The following is a 26,224-nucleotide window of genomic DNA, read 5'->3' as shown; positions in this document are numbered from 1 at the left end:
GAGGATTCCAAGTTTGCAATGATTCAGAAGATTGGTGCATATTTTAGTAAACTTTTGTTTTAGTTTTGTTTTAAACTAAAATCTTCTAATTGACCTTGTGGATCACGTGACTACAATTTTTTTAAATTAAATATAATCTTTCACATGTTCTCTAAAACAGGTTTCAGAGAGGAATGTTTGTTTGTTTGTTTGTTTGTTTGTTTACAGCGTTCATTGAAGTCATTGAGTGTTGAATATTCATTGCTGGTTTTATTGAATATTCATTCAGGATTTGCCAAAGCAGTTTTCATGACGGGCCAGCGGGTGGCGCTAATATGCAAAACAAGGGCCGTTCAACAAGCAGAAGAAATGGTGTTGGGTCGCTACCTTTGTAGCCACCACTGACCTCTATATATTACTCGATAGCCGATAGGCCAACACTTTTGAAGCTGCGAGGCTGTCATATTAATACTCCCAAGAAACATTTGAGATAAAACTTAGTAGAAACAGCATGATTTATGATGTTTTAAATTTGTTAAACATAAACAAGAGGACTTAAGACATTTTAAAACTTGCCTTAAATACATGTATAAATTATATGCTTAATGTTGTTTCCAGGAGATAACTTTTATATATTTTTGTAATTAAATAATTATGCCTGTAATTCAACAAAAGATGCCCCCGCCTTATACCAAGAGCCTACGAGCTCTATATTGATATCTGTACGTATACGTACAGTCTGCTCAGGAGATGGGAGGAGTAAGATGGCCGCCCTGTGGCTTCAACGGCTTGCACGGGCGCGTATGGGCTATCTATCGGCTATCCAGGAGTGTATACAGATCAGTGATTCCAAGTTATCGCTTGTTCCGTCACATGAATGTAGTTACTCGGATTCGCCACAAGATAGCAGCATATCTTGGTTATATTTCCTTTGTCTTCTCAACCAGACTTCATCATGACTTGTTTTAAAAATGCAGTAGACACTACTTGTCAGTGCGACTCATTGTTTTGAAATTAAACACTAAAGACCATGTATTACAAAGAGACTTTAGTTTGTTGCGTCTGCTTTATTTGGAGAAAATATTTTGAGTATAAAAATAACACATCTGATGAATACACGGATATTCCCATGCATTTTTCAACTGACGGCTTTTGTGCGCTCCGGAGAAAAACTTGCAAACAATAGCGCTGAAATCAGGGTTTACCAATTCCGGTCCTCGAGGTCCAGAGTCCTGCAGGTTTGAGATGTTTCCACGTACCAACACACCTGATACAAATGATCAGGATCGTTATCAGGCATGCTGATGAGCCGATTGTATGAATCAGGTGAGCTAGTGGGCGGAAACATCTAAAACGTGCAGGACTCCGGACCTAAATGAATGGGGGGGGGGGGGGGTAAATGAAGACAAAGGGGGACAAAACAGATAGGAAAGTGCTAAATAATACATAAGATGTCGGCTTTAGTCTTAAAAAAACATTCATATAGAATCAGACAATGTGTTAACCAAGATGCTTTGTTGACTTCATTTAATCGATAATTGTCATAGCTGTGATTTGACGGTCTCACCTTAACAACTATAATAAAGTCACTATCTGGCCTTTTTTTTTTAGTGAGGCGTCAGTATGGAAGTCATACTCGTCTCCAACAACACAATGCGACCGCAAATGGAGAAAAACAAGTGGTCAAGTTCCTTTGAAAAAGCAAAGCAGAAGTGTGTACGTCACTTCCTCCGGCCGATGCGAGCAAACAGACGCGCGTTCTCCGCTGCCTTTGCGCGCAGGTTCTGGGCTTTGGCCACGTCGAAGAGCACGTTCATGATGTTGGTGGGCACGTCCAGGGATAGAGTCAGCTGGCTCCTGCGCGCCTCCTTGCCGCCGTTCCGCAGCAGAGAGCCGCGGAGCTTGGCCCGGCTCTGGAAGCGCGACTTGGTCAGGTTGGAAGTCCTTCTCTCCCGGCTCGCCGACTCCTCGGACGCGGAGGCGGCCAGGTACTCGGCGGAGGAGCGCAGCAGGGGGCCCCAGCCGTCCTCGGGGGACAAGCCGCCGCCGGCCATCTGGTGGTCGCACAGGAGGTCGGAGCGGCCGTGGGTTAGGCGGAGGCACAGGCTGGAGGAGGGCGAGCACAGGACCGAGAGCAGCAGCAAGGTTTTCAGGGACAGCATCGCGTGTGTGGGGGGGATCCTCTGCTGCATACGGCGCAAGTTGCAGGACACTTTATTAGGCACAATTTGTTCAAACTACAACCACTATAAATATTCTTGTTACCAAGCAAAAATAATCCAAACTGATTTGTAAAGGCATACTTTCAAAAATTAGCTATTTTGTCAAAGTCTTACCTAATAAAGTGTAGCTAAGTTATTCAGTGTTAAACTTACCACACGAATCAAAGAAAGCAAACAATGCAGTCTTTCCCAAAATAACGGAAACAATCCAGATTGAGTGGTGAGTCGCACTTTGCACCTTCGTTTACCGTCGCCTTCCATTTAGTAGCGGCTGTGACGTCTTTGGTGTGACGCAAACGTCTGCCACGCCCCTCATCAATGAACACAACCCACTGCTAAACTTCGGCTCATTAATGGATGGATAATTGGAATAAATAAACTAGGCACTTTTCATGTTTCAGCACCACGGACAGCGTTGGGACTCCGACAAAAACAGTTGGCTAAAAAAAAAAACATACAACTTTTTCTTTATACATCCAAAATACAGTTCAGTTGTACTTACAATAACTTTTAGGTCCAATATATTTGACCAATGCATTTTATCTTTAACAACTTTTTGTAACTTTTATTTAGGTACATTTTTATTTAGGTTGAAATGGGTTGCGTTTCACTTGGACTAAAGTTGGGCTGGGCCGCCATCTTGGTGCCAAGGAACTATCGGTATGTTGCAGTGAATTGAGGAGCTTCACTTTGACAAGAGTTGTGCTTTGCCCCATTTTGCGGCATCTATAGGAAATACTTTATGGATTTTTCTCCAAACATGTGTTTTCTTTCCGTGGTCGTGCCGGAGCTATGGACGAAGACACGAGTTCCATCCTCACGTCAGCTTCTCCACCCGGCAAACAGTTGACTCAACGTGATTTTAACACATTAGTTTTTCAGGCGGCGATTTCTGCGGTCAAGATGTAGCTTAACGAGCGCGGCGGGAATAATAACCACGCCGAGGCGGTGACAGGCGTCCTCCCTCACGCTCGCTGGGTAGGGGGGTGATGACTTATGCCTCTTCAACTTTAATGGCGGGGACATTTTGCGGCTTTATTCGGGCTCCCCATCACGCACTCGTGGAAAATACTCGTGCGAGTCACTCACATTAAATGACGTGCCTTTTATTTCCAAGTGAAGATGAACGTCCATCACTCATTACCTCCCCCAGGGAAGCCTCATGCTTGTTTTTTCAATATGTGGCAAGATTACATGAACAATAGATGGCCAACATACAGAATGTGACAGTTTGGTCCAAAGACCCAGAGGAGGCTCAATGTCACTGACAGAACCCCCCCCCCCCCCCCTCAACATTTTTACCAAAAAGGAATATTATATTTGAGTTATGTGTTTTATGTTTGACTATTTCTATACAATACTTTAGGGTTCTTTTTCAAATGCACTTTAAATACAGAGATTGAACGTTTTCATAAATGGAATAAAAATAAGTTTTTTTTTTTTTTTTTTACTGAAACTGATATTTGTAATTAATAACAGCACAAAAACTTTTGTTTTAAAATGACACACAAGGAATATATATATCCATCCATCCATCCATCCATTTTCTTGGCCGCTTTTTCCTCACAAGGGTCGCGGGGGTGCTGGAGCCTATCCCAGCTGGCTTCGGGCAGTAGGCGGGGTACACCCTGAACTGGTTGCCAGCCAATCGCAGGCACACAGAGATATTTTAAAACTAAACGTAAAAAAATAAATACACTTAAAGAAATCCAGGTCAATTTGAAAGACAAAAGTCCAACAATATAAAAAATAACTACAATTAAGATATTTCACAACAAACTAATACTGAAACTAGTAAAAAAAAAACACACAAAAAAAACTAGAATGCATGTTAAAAAATGATTAAAAAACTAACAGATACGCTTAAAGAACTAACTCAATCTTAGTGAATATAAAACAAAAGTAAATATAAAATAAAAATGATTACAATAAAAAAATCCAATAAATATTTCATATAAAAGACAAAAACAAAATGAAACATGTTTGAACAAAAATAAAAAATATAAGATAAAAACTAACAGTCACACTCAAAGTACTAATGAAAATCTAAGTAGATAAAAAAAAAGTCTAAATAAAATAAAAAATAACCCTCATGAAAACTCCAAAGCAATTATAATCCTGGTGAAGCGACACACCAGGAAGCTGAAGGAGTGTTGACTGGCATTGAATATAATCACACGGATACAAATAAGAATCCTGTACAGTCCAAAGCGCTTCCTCATGTCCAGGCACCGCCGCCGTCTGCAAAACAATCAAACGTGTTTATAAAAGTCAATTTGTGTGATTTGACTGGATTTCTTCACGCCATCTTACCTCCTCGGCCGCGCTTGTCCGTCGGCCCGCAGTAATGGCGGCATTCACGTCGCGACGGGAAGCGGTTGCGGTTGCCGCCACAGCCGCCGTACACGAAGGGCCGGCACTCGCCCGCCCCGGTGTGGAAGTACCACAGGAGGACGTAGTCGGAGCACCGGCCCTCCGACATGGGCTCCAGGCAGCGCTCGTCAGACCGCGGCGGACAAAAAGGATCTTGTGGGATACAAGTTGGAAATACAAGATTAGAAATATTTGATAGCACTTTTTTTTTCAAACAGAGTACTTGTGAGTACTTGAAATAAGGCTGGTGGGTATTGGTCTCGCCCATCCCAAGATATGATATTAAATAAGTGCTCTCAATCAAACTGAGAGCGGCTTGTGATAGCGTGTTTGTTTCTAGCATGCGAGTCAAAAATATTAGCAACATCCCTTAGCAGGATGCAGTGAACTTTTACAATCCTCAATGTTGTTTTAATGAACTTCTTACTTACCGAGTTATGTCAGCGCAGTCAAAAAGTAGCACACGGGCCCATCAAACATTGATGGATTGCGCTTTTTGGTGGATTCCAAACAAGTCATTACTCATAGATGACGAGGTGGAAATAATCCTAAACAGAAAGTAGAAGAAGAAAGCGAGACTCACCAGAGGATCTCCTTCCAAAAAGTTGTCTTCTTTCCCTCTGGAGTGGCTCCACGCCATCTAAAAGAAAAAATGTTGCTCTACTTCCGATTATTGCTTCCAAGAATCATCAAGCAAATGTTGCCAAACAATTCAAACAAACTTACAATTCTAGTCTTGACATATTGTGTTATATAAGCTCAAAGCTGAATGATTTTTTCCCCCCTCAATATCGCAATTGCGATTGAACACGCAATTATTTTTTCTTCTCATGTATGTAGTTGGAAAATTTGAATGTTGAGGTGTTGAATCAATGTGGCAAATGTTAGCAGGATGTCATTGAGTGGGGCAATGGCATTCTTTTGATGCCACTAAATTGGGCTGCAGATTGATCTTGCGCTACGGGGAAGCGAGTGGGTGGGGGGTGTTGTGCACTCGCTAATGAGCATTCTGAAATGTGCCGTCGTTTCTTGCGTCACGTCGATCCCGGGGACGACTTGCCTTGCTCGCCGGTGCCGTTTGCTGGGAATCGTCCCCGAATCTTCATCGGGTCCTCCGCGTTGGTGGAGTCTTCCACCACCTCCTCCTCCTCCTCCTCTTCTTCCTCCTCGGCGAGGTCGTGCGGGCCTGCGGGCGCCAACCTCCCGTCGGGATCCACCGACTTCACCATTAACTTGTACTCCAAGCCTGCCGTTAAACACGCACACAACGTGCGACACAAGCCTTGAGAAGGTGACATCATCCGATATTTCTTATAATCATGATCAAATATCCCCTTTATTTGACCATGTGTGTTTGCATGTATTTATCTCTATGACAACACCGTGGTGTGTTTGTGTGGTCTAAAACAGGGGTCGGCAACCTGCGGCTCCTCCTACTGCGGCTCCTTATAGATCTCTTAAAAAAAATAAAAAAAATAAAAAAATTCATAGAAATGAATTTTTATTTTTTTATTCTTTAAATTAATTAATGATTTAGATTTTTTAAATTTTAATAATTAAGTATTCAAAAAATGTCAGATTCCAAATTTTCAAGTTGTCAGAAAGAGAGAGATGAAAAAATACATGAATAAGTTAAAAAAAAAAATCCAAAAAGGAAGAGGAAAAGCAGAAAATTACCATGAAATGTCCATGAAATTGCCCATTTTGTTTTTAAAAAGGAAATAAAAAGAAGAAAATGTTTAAAAAGAAACTGTAAAATCCCTGGAAATTGTCAAAAATGTCCACAACATTACCAAAAAAGTCAGAAAATTGATTTAAGAAAAGGTAGGAAAGAAAGTGTTCAAAATATAAAATAAAATAAAACAAGAAGGAATCCCAAAAATTATCATAAAATATCCACAAAATTGCCAAAAAGGTTAGAAAATTGATGGCAAAAAAGGCAGAAAAAATGTCAAAAATATCCATAAAATTTTCAAAAAAGAATGAGACAGAAAATGACCATAATATATATATACAACTGTCGAAAATGTAACAAATTTGACAGAAAAGCAGAAAAACGGAAAATGTATGAAAAACGGAGCATAAAAAAATTCACACAAAAAAAAGAAATAAGATTTAAAAACAAAATGAAAGATGTTTACGTTTACTAACACACTATTTCCATCATCACAATCTTCAAATGTTTTGTGGCCCCAGAAAGATTTTTGCTTATTTATTTGGCTTCAAATGGCTCTTTTGACAGTATAGGTTGCCGACCCCTGGCCTGACAGAACACAACAGATGGTCCCAAACACACGGGTGCCATGTTGCTGCCACAGGAGCTCTTGCACACTCACACACACACGGGCACGTTTTGGCTCACTCACAAAAAAGCAAGAGTTCGCCGTGTACTAGTGACACCATTACACACACACACACACACACCCACTTACCACACTTGTCCATCACCCCCTGGATGACGAGATTCTTCACTTCATGAGCCTTCACACAGATGAACATAATCAGTGTGTATCTTCAGGAAATGTGTGTATGACAGAAAATGTGTGTGTGTGTGTACCGAGAGGCCGGGCTCCCCCTTGTCGCCTTTGGCTCCTCCGATTCCCAGCATACCCTACAGGGACATCCAGTATACTCAGAAAGCAAAATGTGTGTGTGTTTTGCATTGCGAGCCACTCACAGTCTGGCCTCTGAGTCCGAGACTCCCGGGCGGGCCTCGTTGGCACGGCTGTGCTTTTCCTCTGCGGCCCCTCACGCCCTTACAGTGAAAAAGCACACGCCCGTTAAAGCCGTCCCTGCACACAGCGTGAAACGCGGCCAATTATTGCCGTCGTGACAAAGTCCTCGTTAGACGAGTGCAGACACTTGTGTGGGGCGCGCATCCTAATTGTAGCTGCGAGTAGCTAACTGATGAGGGACGGACGACTTTTATCTTTTGACACTCAAACTTATCTTTAGAGACCAAAAACTTCTGTCAAATAAATCTGATATTCATTATTGCTTGCTTTGGTTAAAAAATACATGGCGAGAGGACTGTTAAAAAAAATAATTGCATATTGAGGAGGATTTTTCTTCTTCCAAATCATTCAGGCTAAGTGAACAGTCACATTGTTAATTATGACTTGCTGCTATATAAAATGGACCTATTGTGGGTGTGTTGACTACATTTATGCACTCACTAATGATTATACCTTGGCTCCAGGGTCCCCACGGGGTCCCGGGCCCCCTGGTGATCCTCCGCCTCCATCCTTTCCAGGTCTTCCTAGCGAGCCCTTGAATCCTGGGAAACCTGGGAAACCGGCCACGCCCTCCACGCCAGCAGACACAAACGCACGCACTCACCTAACGGGGCCTTTTCTTGCATTCTTGTGGCATTTTTGACTAAATGTTTCAATAATCATTTTGTTTATGTAACAGACCTTTCCCCCTTTTCCTCCCGTGTCACCGCTGACGCCATTGATGCCGGCGTTGCCTTTGTCACCCTGATGGAACACAATATTATGCCCTGAGATAGCACCAAACATACAGACGTGAATTTATCAAATATTTCTTGGTCACATTTTTTTGCTTGAATTCAACAAACATTTTGGTTCTTCTTCAGGTGTGCGCTTGCGGCTGAAGCCAGTATGATGCAGACATACGGATACGCGTGGAGATGCGCACACGGCCTTAGTAAGCTCTTCGCAGAGAATAAGGAGTATCTGCATGTGAGAACTGTTATATTGTCTGTCCACATGTTTGTCTCTCAGTGTTTCCCACACCATGTTAATACTTGGGCGGGCCACCCAAGTAAATTGGTCACCACCCAAGAAGTTTTCCAGCAAATCAATTAGTTCACCGTCACTCACTTGTGGATCGTGAGGCTAGAGGACACGTAGTAACAGGACTGAGACCCACCTCCCGTCCAACCCCCCTTGAAATCCCTCCCGCCGGAGTCCACTCACCCAAGTAGATTTCAAATCTGTGGGAAACACTGGGCTCTACTTTTTAGTGTTCTGTTGTGTAAAGGGTTAGAACACCACAACACTGATGCTATTCGTTAGCCCATCTATGCCGTTCTGCATTGTTCATTAGCATCAAGCTAAGATGGCAATTTTACCTTTCGACCGGCGAGTCCATTCAGGCCGTGTATGCCAGGGGTGCCAGGTGAGCCTCTGTCCCCCTGTTGAGAAACAATTTCAAAACTGGTCTCAGAGCATTTGTGACTGGTGAACTCAAAGACGAACCTTTTCACCACTGAGACCGGGACTCCCGAAACGTCCTGGGATGCCCCGGAAGCCCTTCTCTCCCTTGGCCCCCTTATCTCCCGCTGTTCCCGTTTCTCCTGGATCCCCCTGCAACATGTAAAATAAACCGGCGTGATGCTAATCGTGACAATTTCACAAGATTATAACCAACATGCTTGTGGACCTGTACCTGATTACCCTTCTGGCCTTGCAGTCCCATGTCTCCTTTGTCCCCTTTGGTGCCATTCACGCCATCATTTCCAGGGCGCCCCTTAAAATGACATCACACATACCCCTGACACCTCATCCGGGCTGGTGTATAAAACATTTGTTATGGTTTTTACCATGACTCCAAAGTCTCCTGGTTCTCCTGGATCTCCCTGCACACAAAGTGTTTTACTATTTCAATATTCTATTTGCGTGAGGCATAACGGCTAAATGCAGCTTTAACATGCTTGCTTTTCTTAACTTTGTGACATAACAGGAAGCTTTACAAACCTTCTGACCACCTGGTCCTCGAGTGCCAAAGCGTCCCAAAGCACCTTTGGTACCCACATCACCCTTCAGGCCCTGGAAACGAAAAAAAAAAAAATCATCATCTTAGGTTGAAGGAGAAAAACATTTTCCTCATACCTTAACTCCGGGTGGCCCGTCCTCGCCCTTCTCTCCTTTATCACCATCAAAACCCGGAGAGCCTGGCTCACCCTGCAACAAACCCAATCGAGGACATCTCAAGCATGTTCTCAGAAAGCCCGCAAGCGGAAGAAGGCTCTCACCGAGTTGCCTTTAGCGCCCTTGAATCCACGAGGTCCATGAATTTGAAGCGCACTCCCCTACAGTGTGGAATAAAACAATGGCTATTGTTACAAACATACACACACAAAAAATGTTTGACGGTGGCTCAACGTGCCCCAAAAAATAAACATACCCGTTCTCCTCTGATTCCTTGCAATCCACGTTCACCCTGGAGTTCCACATAAAAAAAAAACCCACCATGACGCCAATGACAACTTTGTATCTGTGGAAAAGGACTTTTACCTTGACACCTTTGAAACCACGTAAACCTTTGGAGCCCTAAAAACAAGCAGCAAGTAGATTATTTCTAAAAGTTGACATTGGCTACAAGTAAGCAAATCAAATGCAAACCCAAAGTGCTCACTACAAGTCCTGGAGCTCCTTTCACACCTGGGGCTCCTTGCTCACCCTGAAACAGAATCCAAGAGAGGCGTTTTCACCAACAGCATAACAGTGAGTTGAAAAAATAAGAAATAAATTGTACCCTTTTGCCAGGGAAACCCGTGAAACCCTGAGGCCCCGCCTCTCCTGGAATACTTCCACCCTACAAACAGAAGCAACATTTTTTTAATTCTTAAATTCTTACTAAGGGTGTCAGGCGATTATTATTTTTTAATCATAATTAATTGCATGACTTCAATAGTTAACTCACAATTAATCGCACATTTTATATCTGATTTAAATGTACAGTACAATAAAAAAAAATTCCGAAGTTTTCATTCGCTTGTTGACATTAAAGTGGAAAAATGTTAAACTAATAGAAATATGGCTGAATCTTTTAGTCAATGATACAGTAATTTCATAATTCATAAAATTGAGTTAAAATGAAAAAGATGTACTGTACTGTAAAAAACGAGTGTGATATTGATTTGTGTTGGTCATTTTTCTTCCACTAGATGGCATAATTGCATTTGTAAGACTGGTTTTCTTTTCATATTAAGAGCTATCTAATCTTTAACATGAAGTAACTTTTTCATGAAGTAATTCTGCACATTTTTTAAATTGTAAAAATACAACTTGACCCCAGTCTCCACTGCTAAATTTTTATGTGGATGCGTCTGCTGCGTTGCGACTGGAATTACCCCAATACAGTACAAGCTTTACAAGTAAGGGGCAGTCAATCGTGCATTACAAAAAATTAGTAGTGTTAAAGGAATTTTAAATTAACTCAAAATTAATGCACTAATTTTGACCCCGCTAATTCTAACTATTATTTACTGAAATAATACTTACCTTTACTCCTTTAACTCCAGGTAGACCAGGAGATCCCTGTATCAGAAAAGAATGACGTCAGAAGAATTGAGCAGAAAATCATATTTTGCTTCAAAACCTTTCAAGTAACTGAAAAATGTAACTTCAATTAATTTTTGTATAAAATGTGACTGAGCTCCCATGTGAAGAACCAAAATTTCAACGACATCAAAAAAGCTGTAAATACGACATGCAATGCTCACATCAGGTCCCGGTGCTCCTAGAAGTCCCGCACCTCCTGGCATTCCATTTTTCCCCCGTTTCCCTCGCTCGCCCTGCATCAGTGTACACACTGCAAACGTGAGCTTCTCTCTCAACGCAGCGAGGTGACATAGCACCGTACCTCTCGGCCGGGCTCTCCGGGGTCTCCCGGGGGGCCTTTGATGCCCGGGGGGCCGTGCATGCCAGCGCTGCCGCGGATGCCTTGAATTCCCTGAGCGCCCGGTGGCCCCGCCTCTCCCGGTTCACCCTGAGTTGATGAGTCAGAGTTGCTTTTATTTGAATTGCTTTAAAATTAAAACAAACAAACACATTTTATGACCTTTTCCTCCAAAGAGCATTTAAACTTTCTGAAAATAAACAAATAGTTTTTACATCCCTGGTCATGATTCAGCTGGCAAATGCTTTGAAAGAATTGTTTTCCAATTATATGTTAAGATCACACGCAATGCCTTAACTGAGTCACTCAGCCAATTAAATCCCCTCAAATTAAAATGGCAGCTAGATACAAAATTAATCAAAGTTGAAGTGATTCTGTTCTCATCATTTTTTTTTTTGTTACCCCCCAAAAAATAAAAATAAGTAGGCATGTCACCTTGTTGCCGGGTGGACCAGCTTGACCCTCGGGCCCTCGGTGGCCGATGCCTGGCTCTCCCTGAACACATGACCTCAATGATAATCTTCCATGTTGTATAATGAATCACATCCATGCAAGCATATATAGTGCACCTTTTGTCCCTTCTCGCCAACGTCCCCCTGCAGACATCAAGAAGACAGAAAAAAAAAGTGGTAAAAGTGAGCAATGTGAGGGGGATAAACGCACTTGTCAATGTTGTGCAACAAGGGGAATTATTCATGTGTGCGCTTCTTTAATCTAGTCAGCATCAAAAGAGCAGAAAGGCCGGACGGCAGCCAGCTCTGATGCAACATGGAGAACGTGGGCGAGGGGTGGCGGCCATATGCTTACGTTTAAGGGGACGCTTCCACAATAGTTTATGTGCGTCTTCCCAAACTTTATTTGAAAGGGATAAGAGACATAAGTGATGCAATTAAAAAGAACAAAAAGAGAGCTGATGAGAGTGTAATAAAGCAAGCTATGAGTTCCATCTGCACCAAAATCAAGCATTTGAGCATGTTTTTGCCTTAAATACATTCAGACTTTCAATCTTGAGGCTACATAATGCTGCACAGCTCCCGCGTAGTGAGGAAGAGGCGGAGTTATACCACACTACTCAGACAGCAGAGCTGCTCACAAGCCATTTCCAACATTTTGAATTGATTAATAATAAAAAAAAAATAACACGCCATGTGCGCACTGAGCGCTTGTATTGATTTGTAAAAAACAAAAATGAAATTGACCATATTTGGACATACGTGGTTTCGGTATTCTTCAAATCATCTTGTTGAGAATCTTTTCACGGTGCTAAAACCATGTGCACGTTTATTAAACCAAGTGAATCCCGATCTAAACCTAATTGTGCTGCAATGTAAATGTAATTAATTGTACGCATCGTGATAAACCAATTCATGAGATCACCATCATCGATGAGAGCATCCAGCATAGTAAAAAAACAAAAAAAGATTTGACATTATCAAGACATAATAGTTGTGTTCTATCACAGGAAATGTGACATTAATTAGGCTTTACTTCACATTGATAAAGAATCATCATTGGGTGCTGGTTTCATATTTATGAAGCTAAACAAATAGTGTTTATTTACCTTTGGGCCTTGAATTCCGTCCTCACCTGGCTGTCCCTTTACAATACAAGACGTAAATAAATGAGCCCGTTATTTTGAACATACAGTAGCATGCGTGGCGTGGCGGCCAATACCTTGAGAAAAAAATAGTCAGGATGGTACGGGTAAGGCTGGCTGCCGCCTTCCTCGTCCGTCCTCTCCATCTCAGTCCTCTTCCTCTCCCACTCCTCCCTGCCTTGTCTCTGCTTCTCCAGCTCAACCTCCTCCTCCCGGTCCACGTCTTCCTCCCGTGTCTCCCGGTCGCCACTCCAATCCTCATCATCGGGCCCGGGTCCCTCTTCCGCACTTTGTGCCAGCGGACCCCTCTCAACATTTCGCCAGTTTATTCCTCGAATGTCCGAGTTCCTTCTCTACAAAGTCATCAAGGCAAATTTATATTTTAGCCCTGATCATATTCAGATCAGTTTACATGCGTGAATCATAGTGCAGTCACTTAAAATGTTTATTTGTTTTGTATATCCTAGCGCCACCACCTGGTTGATTGAGGCACTTACCTTTGAGTCAGACCAGTTCCTCTTGACCCTGATTGGTGGTACCTGCCAAGTGCCCCGCAAATGCTTGTCAGCAAAATATTGAGATACCGAAAACGTGACTTGTGTGTGTAAAGAAAAGAAGCCAGAGACTGAGTTCTATTTTTTTTTTAATATATATATTGAGAATTTTCACCAGTGACAATCAAAGGATAGTTGACATAATTGACATCCATGTTTCAATAAATAAAAACACAAAAAGTAAATGTATAAAGGTGTGACATGGTTTTTTAAATTCGATATGTATCTTTATAAATATAATATATAATTATATATAATATATTATAAGTTGTAGGTGACATCGAAGGCTCCTGTTCCCACTTTATTTGCATTTTCCATTGTTGTTGTGTTCCATCATTACAATTCTATAGCCCACAGTCTGTAATTAAGATACATCCTGTTTCAAAGATAAAAAACAAAAGGAGAGAGAGAGGAAAAAGGTACTGTTACTATTGTTGCATTGAAGCAAATGAGTGTGCTCATTCCTTTTAGGCAAGCTTTCAAATCATGCTGCGGGTTTCATGCTTTAACACATTCCGGAGGTTAAAACCACACTGTTTGTTGCAACTGGTGAAAATTTTCAAAATTTTCAAATTCAAGAGCTTTGCACCTTTTCTGCTTCCTGTGTGGCGATGGGAGGAGATGGCAGTGACACCTCATCCTGTTTTCGGCATAAAAAAAAAGTTCACATAATCATCATAATAGGTTTTAGCTCTGTTGTCGCAACTATGCTATCAAATTGAGTCAAACCTTTTTAATTCAGTGGATGAAGCAATACAACTAATCTGCTGTGACTTCTGAGAAGCAGGTGATAAAAGCATTAAATCCACTTTGTATTAAGACAAGTGCCCAACGACCAAAAGTTAATTGAACTATCACAACACAACAACTGCTTGGGCTGCTAATTATTAATTCAGGAAGTAGGTGTGCAATTAATCCGCTCCTTCCCAGAGATGATGTGATTAAAAGGCCGTCTGACAGGCCCGTTAATGAGAAGGCGTCTGGACGTCATCCAGCGGCACTTCAAGCTTCAAATGAGGCCGCCTACCTCCACTTGCTCGTCGTAATCACGGGCGTCAAGAAGCTCCGGCGACTGCTCGCTTTCGCTCGTCTGAGAGGAGATGAGAGGAGAGATTGTGTTCTATTATTGTCGTTCGGAATTTGTGATATCAGCAGGGAGCGACCGCCACTGAGCATTGAAAAGCAAATCATGGACATCACACGCGTGCATTCGGAATTAAATTACAAATTACCTTATGTTTTTTTGTGTCATGGTAGGACAAGCAGAGGTTGAAATAATTTTTTGGCGGGGTTGAATTATTTCAATTATTAAAATAAACAAGACACAGGGGAGATTGATTTTTTAAATAAAAAAAATGCTAAAATTAACAAGAAACCAAACTAAAATGTATTAAAAAAAAAAAAAAGTCTACATTTGCTATGCTAATTGTATGCAGGCTCAATCACTAACTTAACTGAATCAGGATTGGATCCAGATTTATGAATCAGACACACAAAAAAAGAAAGAAAGAAAAAAAGAAAATCCAATTTAACATTTTCAGACCTGAATTGACTTGTCAAATCAACCCCAAAATTTTTTTTATGGATAAAACTAAAGAATTCAAGGTGACAAAATGCAAGCCTTGGTTGGCGTCTTCTCATATTTTTTCGTATTCATACAGTTATTTGTACACACATCCAGCTTTGGTAATATGGTGTTAGTGAGTCAAAGCCAGTGTGAGTGTGACTTGAGCGTGTTCAGTCTCATTTACCAGGAGATGCGTCTGCTTCGAATGTCGTCTTTTGTTTTTTCTGCCCTGGTTAGCAGGCGCGACACATGGGAAGAGCCAGTGTTAATCAGGAGGACTTTGAAGTAGGGCTGCATGTTTCTCCACATATGACTGACATTTACCTTGCCACGTTCCCTGTTCTGCTTCTTGTGCCCTGCGCTTTTCCTGCCCGTGTGCCCTTGCGTGAGCGGGAGCTTCTGGACGACACTTCCTGGTTGGGCGGAAACCGTCTGCCAAAACACACAAATGTAGAAATACTAGAATAGATATTCATAGTTACTGTACAACTTACCTGAGTCAGATTTGTGTTGGCTAAAGTTGTTCCGTTCATATTCTCATTGGATGTCCCGTCAAGAGACTCCTCCTCGTTTTTCTGTGGCGTCCATAACGTTGGACCCTCTGTAGTTTCATTCCACGAGTCCTTCAAGTGGGGAAAATACAGTCAATGCATGTTGTAGTCAGCCTGTTCTATGGAGTGTGTCTTACAGGCTGCGTAGGTTGGTCCAACTCAAATTCCTCAATGGCGTCCATGAGCGGCCGGCTGGATAAGTCAATCTTTACAGAGCTCTGCCGAAATGACGCAACCAGATTTCAAGAAGCCTCTTGCAGTGCATAAACAGTGCAAGCGGAAATGACGTACTGCATATTCAGTAATGGCGTTGGAGGTTTGCAGATCTTCATTTCTCGTATTTGAACTTTGCTTGTTTGTCTTAGCGCTCCCGAGTGTGTGAAGCAGCTCCTCTACGCCGTCCTGCAGCAGCCTGTCAATCAAAACCTTCAACAGAGGCAGCTGGGAAACAAGCAAAACATATCAAGCTCGGAAAGGCCAAGAAGAATTTGCAGTTTGGACTGTGGACACACCTTGATGCCATATGTGTCAAACATCTCTTCGATGTCCTGGAGGAGAGAAGCGCAATCATGTTGCTGAGGGACTTTTCACTTCAAACAAGGAGCAAGAACATAGCTTGGAATGCACCTTCATTTCCAGCGATTTCCCAGAGGCTCCCGCATCACCCTAGTGAAGAAAGATGCTGTGTCAATGACTTAATATACTTTACTTCCATTTCACCTCCATTTGACTGGGACTGATTGTACCTTTTCGCCTTTCATGCCCATATCTCCTTTATCTCCCTGCAGCAAAAAGACAAAATAGAAAATCACAGACTGCATTTACGCTAACCCCATTTGCGTGCTACCTTCATTCCTGGCGAGCCCTGAACACACAAAAGAAACAAGAGAGATTGGTTTGGGAAATTACTAGCACACAGCAGCAACCACTGGGCCTGGGCCAGATACTCACAGTAGCTCCTGGGGGACCCATGGGCACGGGAAAGGCCTGGCGGATTTCATCGATGGTGGCGCCCTGTGAGTCAAGTCAGTTGAATTCAATGCAAAAGACGGCAAGTTATCGTAGTTCTATTTATCCCTCGCAACTGCCAGATGGCGGTGCTTCAAGCACTGAATGTTCCCTTCGCGCATGCGCAGTTCAAGTAATGCATATGAAATTAGTCACCTGTGACCCCTGAGTGACCCTAGAAGGGTATAAGTACCGGTGTCACCCGAGGTTTGTTTCCTCTTTTCTTCTTGCGTGCTGTTTACATACGACGCAACTTCGAAGATTGAAGGAATTCTCTTCAACATCTTGACTTCGCCGCTGTGAGCCTTGTGACCGAGTTAGTCGGAGCTGCGTGGTTCGCCCTCCGAAGGCTGCGGCGACTGTGTTTTTTGTTTGACGTCATTGCGGCGCGCTTCTTTCGTTTGGGACCGTCTGGTAGTGTACTCCAACCTCCCATAAGGTAAGGTTTTTGACTCCTTCTCTTTATCCGTTTTGCCATGAATTTCCGCGTTTGCTGCGGCGTAACTTATTTTTCGTGCGGTTAGCGCCCCTTCTCCCGGCTTGTTGGCGCCTGTTTCTCCAACGGAGTTACCGGTTAGTTGTTGTACTTTTTTCTTTTGCCTTTGCTGGTGAAGGCAGCATCCACGTCTAAGGCTCCCAGCTTACGGCGTTGCACTTCTCGCTCAATTGATTGACTGTCTTGTGCGTGTCCCGTGAGCAGTGCGCACCTTCTCTCGCCTTGGCTTAGCGCAGCTTAGCTTGTCATCGGGTGCCTTCTTGCTCTTGTGCGGCTACTAGTGCACGTCTCGCATCTGCTGTGGAGGTAGCGTCCGCGCCCCTTCTCTCAGCTTATTGCTATTTTTAACGACTTGCTGCTTGCCCCAACCCGCGCATCAGCTACTCGGTGTGCGAGCCCCCTTCTCTCATCTTACCGCTGATCACTTTGTATTCGCGATGGAGGGCTCCCATTGCTGTGTAGACTGTGGTGCCCTCTTTGAGGCCTCCGATGTCCTGGATGATCGCTGCCCAAGATGCCTCGTTTTCGTTGGAGAGACTCAGTCCGGCAATCCTTGTGCGGGGAACCCCAGCCCCCTGGGTCAACTTTTCTGTCCGTCTCTATTTGCGGGAACTGCAAGCTTGCTGGAGGGATCCTGGGGCTTTCTCCCGCCTTTCTGCTGACGGTCGTGCTTTAGCGGCTATGCATGATGCTGCTTGGACCGGATGCGTGACGTGGAACCAGCTGTCGCATCCCTCATTGTGTCTCCTGATAAGACCCTTCGGCCGTCTGTGCGGTGTCCTTGACCCCAATGTTGAGTGCCCCGACACATTCTCACTCAGGCCTATAACGCTGGCGCGTGTGCTGGTCGCATCGGGAATTCCTTGGCTCACCTTATGCTCGTTTTCTCTGCATCTCTGCAAACGGACAGCCTGGATACTGCTGTGTCCTTAAGTGACGCGGCCCTCTAAGCTTTTGCCCTCATGACAAGGGAGCATGGCTGGCTGATGTCCTTCCTGGTGCAGGCGCGCCGCCAGGTGTGGCTGGCGCAGTCCCCCTTGACGGAGTCCTCTAGGAGGGCTTTCCGTAGTGTTCCTGTGAAGCCAGGGAAGCTTTTTGGTTCGGCTGCAGTGGGGGCGCTAGAAAGGACTATTAGGGCCTGTGAAAACAAGCGACAGCTTTCCAGCCTTAGTAGGAGCCTGCCTCAGCCTACTGGGAGTTAACCGCAGCCCTCCCAGAGGCCTGCCGTGGACTTTCGCTCCACCACCTGCTTACCTTGCACCGACTATCCCTCTCGGGTCCATAGGGGCCGGAGAGCCGGTCACTGAGGCCTTGAGGCCGGCCACTTTTCCCACCAGAAGCTAAGTTATTGGGCTGCTTGCATTTCCAACCCGTGGGTAGTCTCCATCTTGACCCACGGGTACAAGCTGCAGTTCTGACACCGGCCCCCTATTTCCTGTCGGGTCAGGGTGACCACCATTGCAGATCCGGCAAAGGCCTTGGCACTGGACCAGGAGCTGTCCGCCCTCCTGGCCAAGGATGTGATCGAGGCCGTGGATCTTCTGGCACAACCCGGGGACTTCTACTCAACGTACTTCCTTGTCTCGAAAAAGACCAGCGGATACCGACCGATACTGGACCTGAGGGGGCTCAACCGACATCTCAAGGTATTGCCATTCCACATGTTGACCACAAACAACGTCTTACAGAGGGTCGCCCAAGGGGAATGGTTCATGTCCATAGACCTAAAGGACGCCTACTTCCAAGTCCCCATCGCACCTCGACACCGTCTGTTTCTCAGTTTTGCCTACAGAGGCCGTCACTGGCAATTTCGCGTGCTCCCTTTCGGGCTCTCCCCATGGGTTTTTACTCGATTTGTGAGGCTGCTCTTGCGCCCCTACAGTCTCCGGGCATGAAGGTGCTGCCGTACCTCGACAACTGGCTCCTATGCGCGCCGTTTGCGAGCTCAAGTGATCCAAAATACCTCCGATCTCCTGTCGCATGTGGCCCGATTGGACATCAGGGTCAATCTGACAAAGTCCTCTCTGATCCCCTCAGAGGACTGACCTTATTGGGGTGACCTTGGACACCACAATTGTGAGGGCTCACCCGTCTTCTCGCCGGGTCGACGATGCTCTTTGCCTCCTCGTGCGCTTTCGGGAGAACAAGCTGCTGCCTTTTGTTACCCTACTTTTGGGCACACTGACAGCCGTAGTCCTGCTGGGTTTGCTGTCATTGCACCCCCTGCAGAGGTGGCTGAACGGCTTCCACTTGCACGCCAAGTGGCACCGTCACCGGAAGCTCAGTGTATTACGTCGATGGCTCCTTGCCCTGGCACTTTGGAGAGACTGAGCATTCCTGTTAAGCGGCGTCCCACTGGGTGTGGCCCCGGGTCGCTGCGAGGCAGTCACCACGGGTGCCAGCCTTGCGGGCTGGGGTGCTGTTTGGCAAAACGGGATGGCTCGGGACGTTGGTCTGTGCGCGACAGGGTCGATCACATCAATGTACTGGAGCTGCGTGCAGTGCACCTGGCACTCATGCACTTCTTGCCGTACCTAAGGGAAAGGCATGTACTCATACGGTCGGACAACACCACGACCGTATTTCACATAAGCCACCAGGGCGGCACCAAGTCCGCCTGGCTGTTCTGTGGGCCGTCTATCTGCCGGGTGATCGGAACCAGCTTGCAGACTCTCTCTCCCGTCGGGGCCCTCCTCCAAGAGAGTGGCGCCTCCACCCGGAAGTAGTGCACATGATTTGGAGTTACTTCCGCAGGGCGGGAGTCCATCTCTTTGCCTCCGAGGACTCGACCCACTGTCCCCTTTGGTTTTCCCTGAGGGAAACCACCAGCCCTCTGGGTCAGGATGCGTTGGCCCAACCGTGCCTCTTGTACACCTTTCCACCGCTCCCCTCTGATATGGCGGACGCTTCAAAGGGTTCTTCAGGAGGGGCACATGTTGTTGCTGGTGGCCCCCTTCTGGCCGGCCCGAACGTGGTTCCCCCTGCTCCGCCGACTGTGCTTCGGCGAGCCGTGACGTCTCCCCAACAGGGAGGATCTCTTGTTCCAACAAGGAGGTTGGATTTGGCATCCCAACCCTTAACTCCTCCGCTTGTGCGTTTAGTTTCTAAAAGGCCCGAACAGCTGCTAACCAGCTGTGCATAACCGGTCAGGCGGACCAATCTTAATGTGAGGCCACCATCCACTCGGCTGCAGTATGCCAACAGGCGAAAGTTGTTTGTGGCGTGGTGTGGAGACCGCGGGGCGGACCCCGTTTCATGTTCGGTTCCCGCCATCCTGGATTTCCTGCAATCTCTCCTAGATAAGGGCCGGTCTCCTTCTACTCTGAAGGTGTATGTGGTAGCATTTCTGCTCAACACGCTAGAGTCAACGGCAGCACGCGTCTTCATCCCTGCCCTGCACCTCGGGTTCCGCCGTGGGATCTACATTTGATGCTGGACGGCCTATGCAGGCCTCCCTTTGAGACCCTGGCGGAGGCAGACCTTCTGTGAGTGTCCCGCAAGACTGCATTCTTGCTTGCCATTGCCTCCGCGAAGCGTGTCGGCGAGCTGCACGCATTGTCGTTTAGCCCTGCATGCCTGCGGTGGCAACCGGATGGTGCCGGCGTCACTCTATGGCCGAACACCGCCTTCGTACCCAAGGTGTTGTCTGGCTCTTGTTCTAACCAGCCTCTACGGCTTGCACGCTATATTCCTCCTTCAGGTGAAAGCCTTGAGGTGCTACGTTGACGCTACGGCGGGCATTCGTATGTCTGCTCAGCTTTTTGTCTGTTCTGATGGTCCTGTCAAGGGTTCCGTTTTCTCCAAACAGCGCTTGTCTCACTGTGTCATTGATGCCATTCATCATTCCTACCTGGTGTCGGGCCGCCCCCGGCCGTCGGGGTGCGCTGTCACTCCACCAGGAGCGTTGCCACGTCTTGGGCCGCTCTAAGAGGTGTTCCTCTGGAGGACATCTGTGCTGCTGCCTCGTGGACGGCGCTGAGCACTTTCTCCAGGTTTTAAAGCGTGGATGTCGCCTCTCCCCATCCGCTGGGCATGGCCATTGGGGCTTCTCAGTGAGGTTTGTGTCTGGCATTCCTCGTGACTACACCGGTATTAGTCAATCAGTGCTTGAAGCAACGCCATCTAGCGGTCGGGAGGGATGAAATAGAACTAAAGTTACGACTGTAACTACGGTTCTATAAGTCCCAGACGACTGCCAGAGCGTCCTGTAACTCGGAATTCTTCTGTTCACACGAGAAGATTCCGTAGGAAACGAACCTCGGGTGACACCGGAACTTATACCCTTCTAGGGTCACAGGTGACTAATTTCGTATGCATTACTCGAACTGCGCATGCGCGAAGGGAACATTCAGTGCTTGAAGTACCGCCATCTTGCGGTCGTCCGGGACTCATAGAACCGTAGTTACAGTCGTAACTTTCGTTTTACCTCTGCAGTGACAAGGACCTGCTTCCCGGGCAAACCTGGTGCTCCTGGTTCCCCTTTGCTGCCATCTTGACCCTGCAATTACACAACAAGACTCAAGTTGAGCTCTTTCTGCCCCCTTATTTAAACTTGCAACCACTTACGTTTAACCCTGTGTCGCCTCTCTCCCCCTGGAACAAGAGAAAAGTGTGAATTGCCACAAAAAAAAAGTTTTTTTTGTTTGTTTTTTAGTTCTCTGTGATACATGTGGGGACCTTTTTGCCTTCTTCCCCTTTTTGTCCTTCCTCTCCCTGCAAAAGGAAAATTGTGTTAAAATTGAATCGCAAAACAAGCCCGCGTATTCAGAAATGTTGCTCACATCTTTTCCAGGGAGTCCTCGCTTGCCGTCAATACCAGCTTTTCCCTGGAAAGCAAAGATAATAATCAATAAACACCTTCCATGAGACGCCTCTCATGTGGAAGAATGATATTCTAGTTCACCGGAGTTCCCGGTAATCCTGGCATTCCGGCGATCCCGATCCGACCCTGTTCACCTCTCTCGCCCTTCTATCAAAAGCACATAGAGGACGCAATCAAACTGCGAGTCTTAAAATAGTTTGCTCATTACTTCTTTTGGAGACTTACCAAGCCAGGCTCTCCTTCTGGTCCCTGCTGCCCCTGCAGTTCAAATAAAGTTAATGTAAAGAAAGTGGATGCATGGGAAAATAAGAGGTTCATATGACCTTTTTGCCTGGTTCTCCCGGAGTACCATTTAGACCGTCTTTTCCGGAACCACCCTGCACACAGTCATGCATACACGTGTGTTAATGCTTGTGACAATATGCTGGCGTTCTACGAAATTTGGACACCAACCAGAGAGGATCCCGGCAGTCCGGGTTTACCTTCTGGACCCTGTGAACAAACAGATGATATGAAGTTGGAACATTGATTGTAGTCGTTTTCACACAAACTTTCAATGGCCCCTAAGAGGCCAATGTAGTGTATAATTCGTTACAACAACAGAAAATGGGAGGCTCACTCTCGGTCCGGGCAGGCCGATTTCTCCTCTTAAGCCTGGGTCGCCGGGCTCGCCCTGATCGAAACATGATAAGAGGTTTTACAGGAGACACGAGAAGAATAAATAAAAGTGATATCGAAGAAGACACCTTGATGACTCGGGCGAAGATATTGTCTCGTACCGCCTGGCAAAAAGAGCAAATAAAAGATTGAGAGTGTTAATTTCTTGTTTCGTGCGTTATTGTCTTGACTTAACGAGCGTGAGCCTGTTAAACATGACTGGACTGATGAGAAGCTGTCACACACGACAATAAAAGGATTGTTTACTTGCGTTCCCGGAGGTCCAGGCTTTCCCTTTGTGACGACAGCAAACGCGCACACAGAGAAAGATCAAACCGTTAACATCACATCAATAGGACGTCACGTGTAATATTTGCAGGGAATAGAAGGTGCACTGAAGAGTGACACACACACAATAAAGGCAAAAAGAAAGCTCTCGAGATAGCGATCACAATGACAAAACAAAGCAGCGAATTGGAACAACAAGACCAAAAAAGCATTATAAACATAAATAGCACACGCACCGGCTCGCCTCTGTCGCCTTTTTCTCCATCACGCCCCTACAGGCAGACAAAGAAATTTCATTACAAGTAATCATGAAATGTTAGCAGCATCCACAACTGACAGTTACACTCCAAAATGTTTTATTATTTTAATTGTAGACGATCTTACAGGCAGGCCATGGTTTCCTATATCTCCTTTCTCTCCTTGCATTCCCGGTCGTCCCAATGGGCCCTAATGGAAAATTTCATCAAACATGAACTAAAACAATATTTAGTTGACTTGATCATTTTTAATTGTGTGATTTTGTAGAAGCCTGAAAGGTAAAATAAATACCATAATTCCTGCGTCACCAGATTCTCCTTGTGGTCCTTGTTCCCCCTGTGAAATACAAAATTAGTTTATTAAAATATTACATTTCAGCATGCTACCTTTTTTTTTTTGACTGGCACGGCACCTTTATCCCTTGTTCTCCTTTAACTCCAGCTTCTCCCTACACACAACAACAACACTTGTTATAATGCATGAGAAATAATTAACATTCTAACAATTATACAAGGAGAAAAAAAATGCTTTTGTGAATAAATTCAACGACTGGTATCATGGCTGTGACAGCCTCATGTGATTTACTTACATCTTTACCTCTTAATCCTGTTTGTCCAGGATTTCCAGGTGAGCCAGGATCCCCCTTGTCACCTTTGGAGCCGTCCTGCCCCTGTTCAACAATTATTAGGATTAGTTTTTTGAAAATGGCTGCTTTACATTGATTGTTTTTATTACCTTTGGGCCTGGTTTTCCAGATAAACCTACATTTCCCTGTAAATCATAGCAACAGAATAAAAACAAAAAGGCAAAGCATGATTGTAGCAATAAAATGGCTGATGAGTTATATAGGGACTTACCCGTTCGCCGTTTTCTCCCTTTATTCCCCCTTGTCCTGGAATCCCAAAACCTGGACTTCCCTGCAGGCACACATCAATTAAACGACAAGTACACATTCCCAAACATCACATTGAATACTTTTTTAACAATGCAACCTTTTCTCCTTCGTCTCCCTTTTCACCCTTTATTCCCAGAGGGCCCGCGGGACCAATTGGACCGATGTCTCCCTGTAGGACGGTAAATGTGACACATCAATCGGCGACTTTTCAAAGACAAAGTGGCGGCTCAGAAAGGGTTGCGCTCACTGATTCATTCAGTCCAAATGCACAAAGCTAATGAGAGAAAATCCTAATTGTGTTTGATTGGCGGGCCCAAAGGAGAACTCATCGCACTAACGTGTTCCAAAACAATAATCACAAGCCCTTCAACTGATGATACATCTTCATAAAGAGCATCAACAAGTACTCACCCGGATGCCCTTTTTGCCGGTTGGACCAATAATCTGTTAAAATGGGACACAAATACAAGAATACCTAGTGCTGAAGTTTGACTAATTAGCCCATTTTTTTTCTTCAACAAAGGGTGGACTTACACCCTTGGCGGTGTCTCCAGGGGGTCCTGTTGGACCCTCATCTCCCTTTAGGCCAATTGGTCCTGTCGGTCCCTTGGAGAAATAATAAGACATGTAGCTTTTTTGTTATGCATGCATTCAAAACAATACACAATAAAAAAACATTGAGCATTGTTATATTTGTAAAGGCTTCTGCACCCAAAATGTTTGTTACTGATTTTTAATAGTAGCAATTGTTGGTCAATGTTACACCTTTGCAAAGCAAAACATATCTCAAATAAAACAATCTTGTTAGCTGATGCAATTAGCGGTTATCTAGTAGACCTTTTCAATAGGCTTTAAACAAAGAGGGTATTATAGCAAACAGGTAGATAGCATCTGTGACGGGAAGTGAGCAAGGTGAGGGGCCCAACTCAAATTAAAATCAGTGACGCGGGACAAAATGTGTGAAAGATATCTATTGAAGCTTTGACGATTCGGCTCTTGTGTAATCACCAGCATCTCTCATTGAGGCTAATTTAAGACATGTGGTGGTTTGGGACACATTGAACAGTGATGACAATAATTTCCATCAATATATTCCAGTCCAATTCTTACCATAATGCCTCAGCCTTTTGGGTCAAATATAAAGTGCATTTTGTTCTGCAGCAACATCATCACTAATCACACTCACTGTTGGCCCTTGTGGTCCACTGGGTCCACTCTCGCCTTGTTCTCCCTAAAAAATAATGCATTTCTTCATTTGACACTCACTTTCCCCTTCCATCTATTAGCCCACCTGATGAGTCTTTCCCTTTATAAAACACATCAGGACATTTGTATTTTTCCATCTAATGTACATTCCAGATGAGAGCGTTGATGTGTGTGGACTCACCTTGTCCCCTTGTTCCCCTTTGAATCCCTTTTTTCCCTGTGGACACAATAAACCACCAGTGATTCATCCTTTCCTGGCTAATTTCTCGAAAACCATCAAGCAGCAGTTAGTGAGCTAATTTTGTTAGCATTATTTGGTATTCTGGGTAAAATATGAATTGCAGGGATCAATAATGACATACACACCCGAGGTCCTATGGTTCCTTGGACGCCTTGCTCTCCAAGTTCCCCCTGGACAGATGCACAATATCATCCCAAATCAAATCAAATCAAATCAAGTATTGAGTACCTTCGGGCCGACTGGTCCCGCTACGCCCACATTTCCCTGCAAAAAATAAACATGATAGGATTTCAGGCAGTCTAAAAACAACTTGTATTTACAACTATATAGATGAGTTGCCACAGAAAAAACAAACAGTTAATGCATCAGCATATCACAGCAATTCCCCTTGCAAATGTGCCCAGGAGAGGCGGCAAACGATAACAAAGCAGCAGTCGGGTTGGATTGCTAATGTTTGTGCTTTGCCATGGCACCATTTACTTCAAGTTATTTTGTGTGTAGTACCTTCTCCCCCGGCTCTCCACAAAGGCCCTGTGCACCTTGCAAGTTATGTCCGCATTCGCCCTGCAAAAGTTCACAATGAGAGAGGGTAAACGCCACATTCTGAGAGCAAGACAGACATTTGTGGACATGGTTACTTTGTCTCCTTTCGGACCCGGTAAGCCTGGTTCGCCGTTGACGCCAATTGGACCGGGCAAGCCTGCGATACCCTTGATGATGGCGGGAAATAGAAAAGGATTATTAGTTCTGTAAAGTGCATTTAGTGCTGATCACATCTGCGCTTACATTGCTTCCAGTTTCTCCTGTGTCACCCTTTGCGCCCGGCTTCCCACATAAACCCTTTCGAATGAGCATACAAGTA

At 44.9% G+C, this 26,224-nt stretch overlaps 2 protein-coding genes across 5 annotated transcripts in view; both read right to left on the bottom strand.

Annotated features, from left to right (window-relative positions):
- Nucleotides 1-1,378: 1,378 nt before the first annotated feature.
- ucn3l (urocortin 3, like) lies at nt 1,379-3,460 on the bottom strand. The gene is made up of 2 exons (XM_077544829.1): nt 2,355-3,460; nt 1,379-2,165 (listed from the first exon to the last, which is right to left on the bottom strand). The coding sequence occupies exons 1-2, from the start codon at nt 2,460-2,462 to the stop codon at nt 1,701-1,703; spliced, it is 573 nt and encodes a 190-aa protein (XP_077400955.1). The 5' UTR covers nt 2,463-3,460; the 3' UTR covers nt 1,379-1,700.
- A 35-nt stretch (nt 3,461-3,495) lies between these two features.
- Nucleotides 3,496-26,224, bottom strand: part of col7a1l (collagen type VII alpha 1-like) — a 42,188-nt gene continuing 19,459 nt past the window's right edge. For 3 of the 4 annotated variants that reach the window (XM_077543995.1, XM_077543996.1, XM_077543994.1), the window contains exons 39-106: nt 26,149-26,202; nt 26,001-26,072; nt 25,867-25,926; nt 25,591-25,626; nt 25,488-25,532; nt 25,303-25,338; nt 25,102-25,146; nt 24,450-24,521; nt 24,327-24,359; nt 24,013-24,084; nt 23,878-23,937; nt 23,756-23,791; nt 23,610-23,690; nt 23,433-23,468; nt 23,312-23,356; nt 23,147-23,209; nt 22,999-23,034; nt 22,742-22,768; nt 22,564-22,599; nt 22,437-22,490; nt 22,271-22,309; nt 22,141-22,194; nt 22,043-22,075; nt 21,899-21,964; nt 21,777-21,821; nt 21,673-21,708; nt 21,562-21,588; nt 21,422-21,493; nt 16,443-16,505; nt 16,339-16,356; nt 16,238-16,273; nt 16,119-16,157; nt 16,004-16,039; nt 15,783-15,932; nt 15,629-15,709; nt 15,435-15,563; nt 15,265-15,372; nt 15,125-15,169; nt 14,401-14,463; nt 13,963-14,013; nt 13,317-13,358; nt 12,897-13,172; nt 12,784-12,819; nt 11,792-11,818; nt 11,658-11,717; nt 11,187-11,312; nt 11,047-11,118; nt 10,826-10,861; nt 10,077-10,136; nt 9,957-10,001; nt 9,836-9,871; nt 9,726-9,761; nt 9,574-9,630; nt 9,431-9,502; nt 9,296-9,367; nt 9,142-9,177; nt 8,988-9,068; nt 8,798-8,905; nt 8,671-8,733; nt 7,991-8,053; nt 7,763-7,879; nt 7,252-7,329; nt 7,132-7,185; nt 7,007-7,055; nt 5,635-5,820; nt 5,158-5,214; nt 4,515-4,727; nt 3,496-4,442 (exon numbers count right to left, since the gene is read on the bottom strand). In XM_077543995.1, coding sequence (XP_077400121.1) covers nt 4,420-4,442; nt 4,515-4,727; nt 5,158-5,214; nt 5,635-5,820; nt 7,007-7,055; nt 7,132-7,185; nt 7,252-7,329; nt 7,763-7,879; nt 7,991-8,053; nt 8,671-8,733; nt 8,798-8,905; nt 8,988-9,068; nt 9,142-9,177; nt 9,296-9,367; nt 9,431-9,502; nt 9,574-9,630; nt 9,726-9,761; nt 9,836-9,871; nt 9,957-10,001; nt 10,077-10,136; nt 10,826-10,861; nt 11,047-11,118; nt 11,187-11,312; nt 11,658-11,717; nt 11,792-11,818; nt 12,784-12,819; nt 12,897-13,172; nt 13,317-13,358; nt 13,963-14,013; nt 14,401-14,463; nt 15,125-15,169; nt 15,265-15,372; nt 15,435-15,563; nt 15,629-15,709; nt 15,783-15,932; nt 16,004-16,039; nt 16,119-16,157; nt 16,238-16,273; nt 16,339-16,356; nt 16,443-16,505; nt 21,422-21,493; nt 21,562-21,588; nt 21,673-21,708; nt 21,777-21,821; nt 21,899-21,964; nt 22,043-22,075; nt 22,141-22,194; nt 22,271-22,309; nt 22,437-22,490; nt 22,564-22,599; nt 22,742-22,768; nt 22,999-23,034; nt 23,147-23,209; nt 23,312-23,356; nt 23,433-23,468; nt 23,610-23,690; nt 23,756-23,791; nt 23,878-23,937; nt 24,013-24,084; nt 24,327-24,359; nt 24,450-24,521; nt 25,102-25,146; nt 25,303-25,338; nt 25,488-25,532; nt 25,591-25,626; nt 25,867-25,926; nt 26,001-26,072; nt 26,149-26,202 — 4,371 coding nt within the window. In that variant the 3' untranslated portion in view covers nt 3,496-4,419. Of the gene's footprint in view, nt 4,443-4,514; nt 4,728-5,157; nt 5,215-5,634; nt 5,821-7,006; nt 7,056-7,131; nt 7,186-7,251; nt 7,367-7,762; nt 7,880-7,990; nt 8,054-8,670; nt 8,734-8,797; nt 8,906-8,987; nt 9,069-9,141; nt 9,178-9,295; nt 9,368-9,430; nt 9,503-9,573; nt 9,631-9,725; nt 9,762-9,835; nt 9,872-9,956; nt 10,002-10,076; nt 10,137-10,825; nt 10,862-11,046; nt 11,119-11,186; nt 11,313-11,657; nt 11,718-11,791; nt 11,819-12,783; nt 12,820-12,896; nt 13,173-13,316; nt 13,359-13,962; nt 14,014-14,400; nt 14,464-15,124; nt 15,170-15,264; nt 15,373-15,434; nt 15,564-15,628; nt 15,710-15,782; nt 15,933-16,003; nt 16,040-16,118; nt 16,158-16,237; nt 16,274-16,338; nt 16,357-16,442; nt 16,506-21,421; nt 21,494-21,561; nt 21,589-21,672; nt 21,709-21,776; nt 21,822-21,898; nt 21,965-22,042; nt 22,076-22,140; nt 22,195-22,270; nt 22,310-22,436; nt 22,491-22,563; nt 22,600-22,741; nt 22,769-22,998; nt 23,035-23,146; nt 23,210-23,311; nt 23,357-23,432; nt 23,469-23,609; nt 23,691-23,755; nt 23,792-23,877; nt 23,938-24,012; nt 24,085-24,326; nt 24,360-24,449; nt 24,522-25,101; nt 25,147-25,302; nt 25,339-25,487; nt 25,533-25,590; nt 25,627-25,866; nt 25,927-26,000; nt 26,073-26,148; nt 26,203-26,224 lie in introns of those variants that run through there. The other variant, XM_077543997.1, reaches the window with a different exon arrangement.

Source organism: Vanacampus margaritifer, chromosome 15 (genome assembly GCF_051991255.1).
Source record: "Vanacampus margaritifer isolate UIUO_Vmar chromosome 15, RoL_Vmar_1.0, whole genome shotgun sequence".
NCBI classification, from domain to species: domain Eukaryota; kingdom Metazoa; phylum Chordata; class Actinopteri; order Syngnathiformes; family Syngnathidae; genus Vanacampus; species Vanacampus margaritifer.
This window is presented reverse-complemented; position numbering and strand designations above follow the sequence as displayed.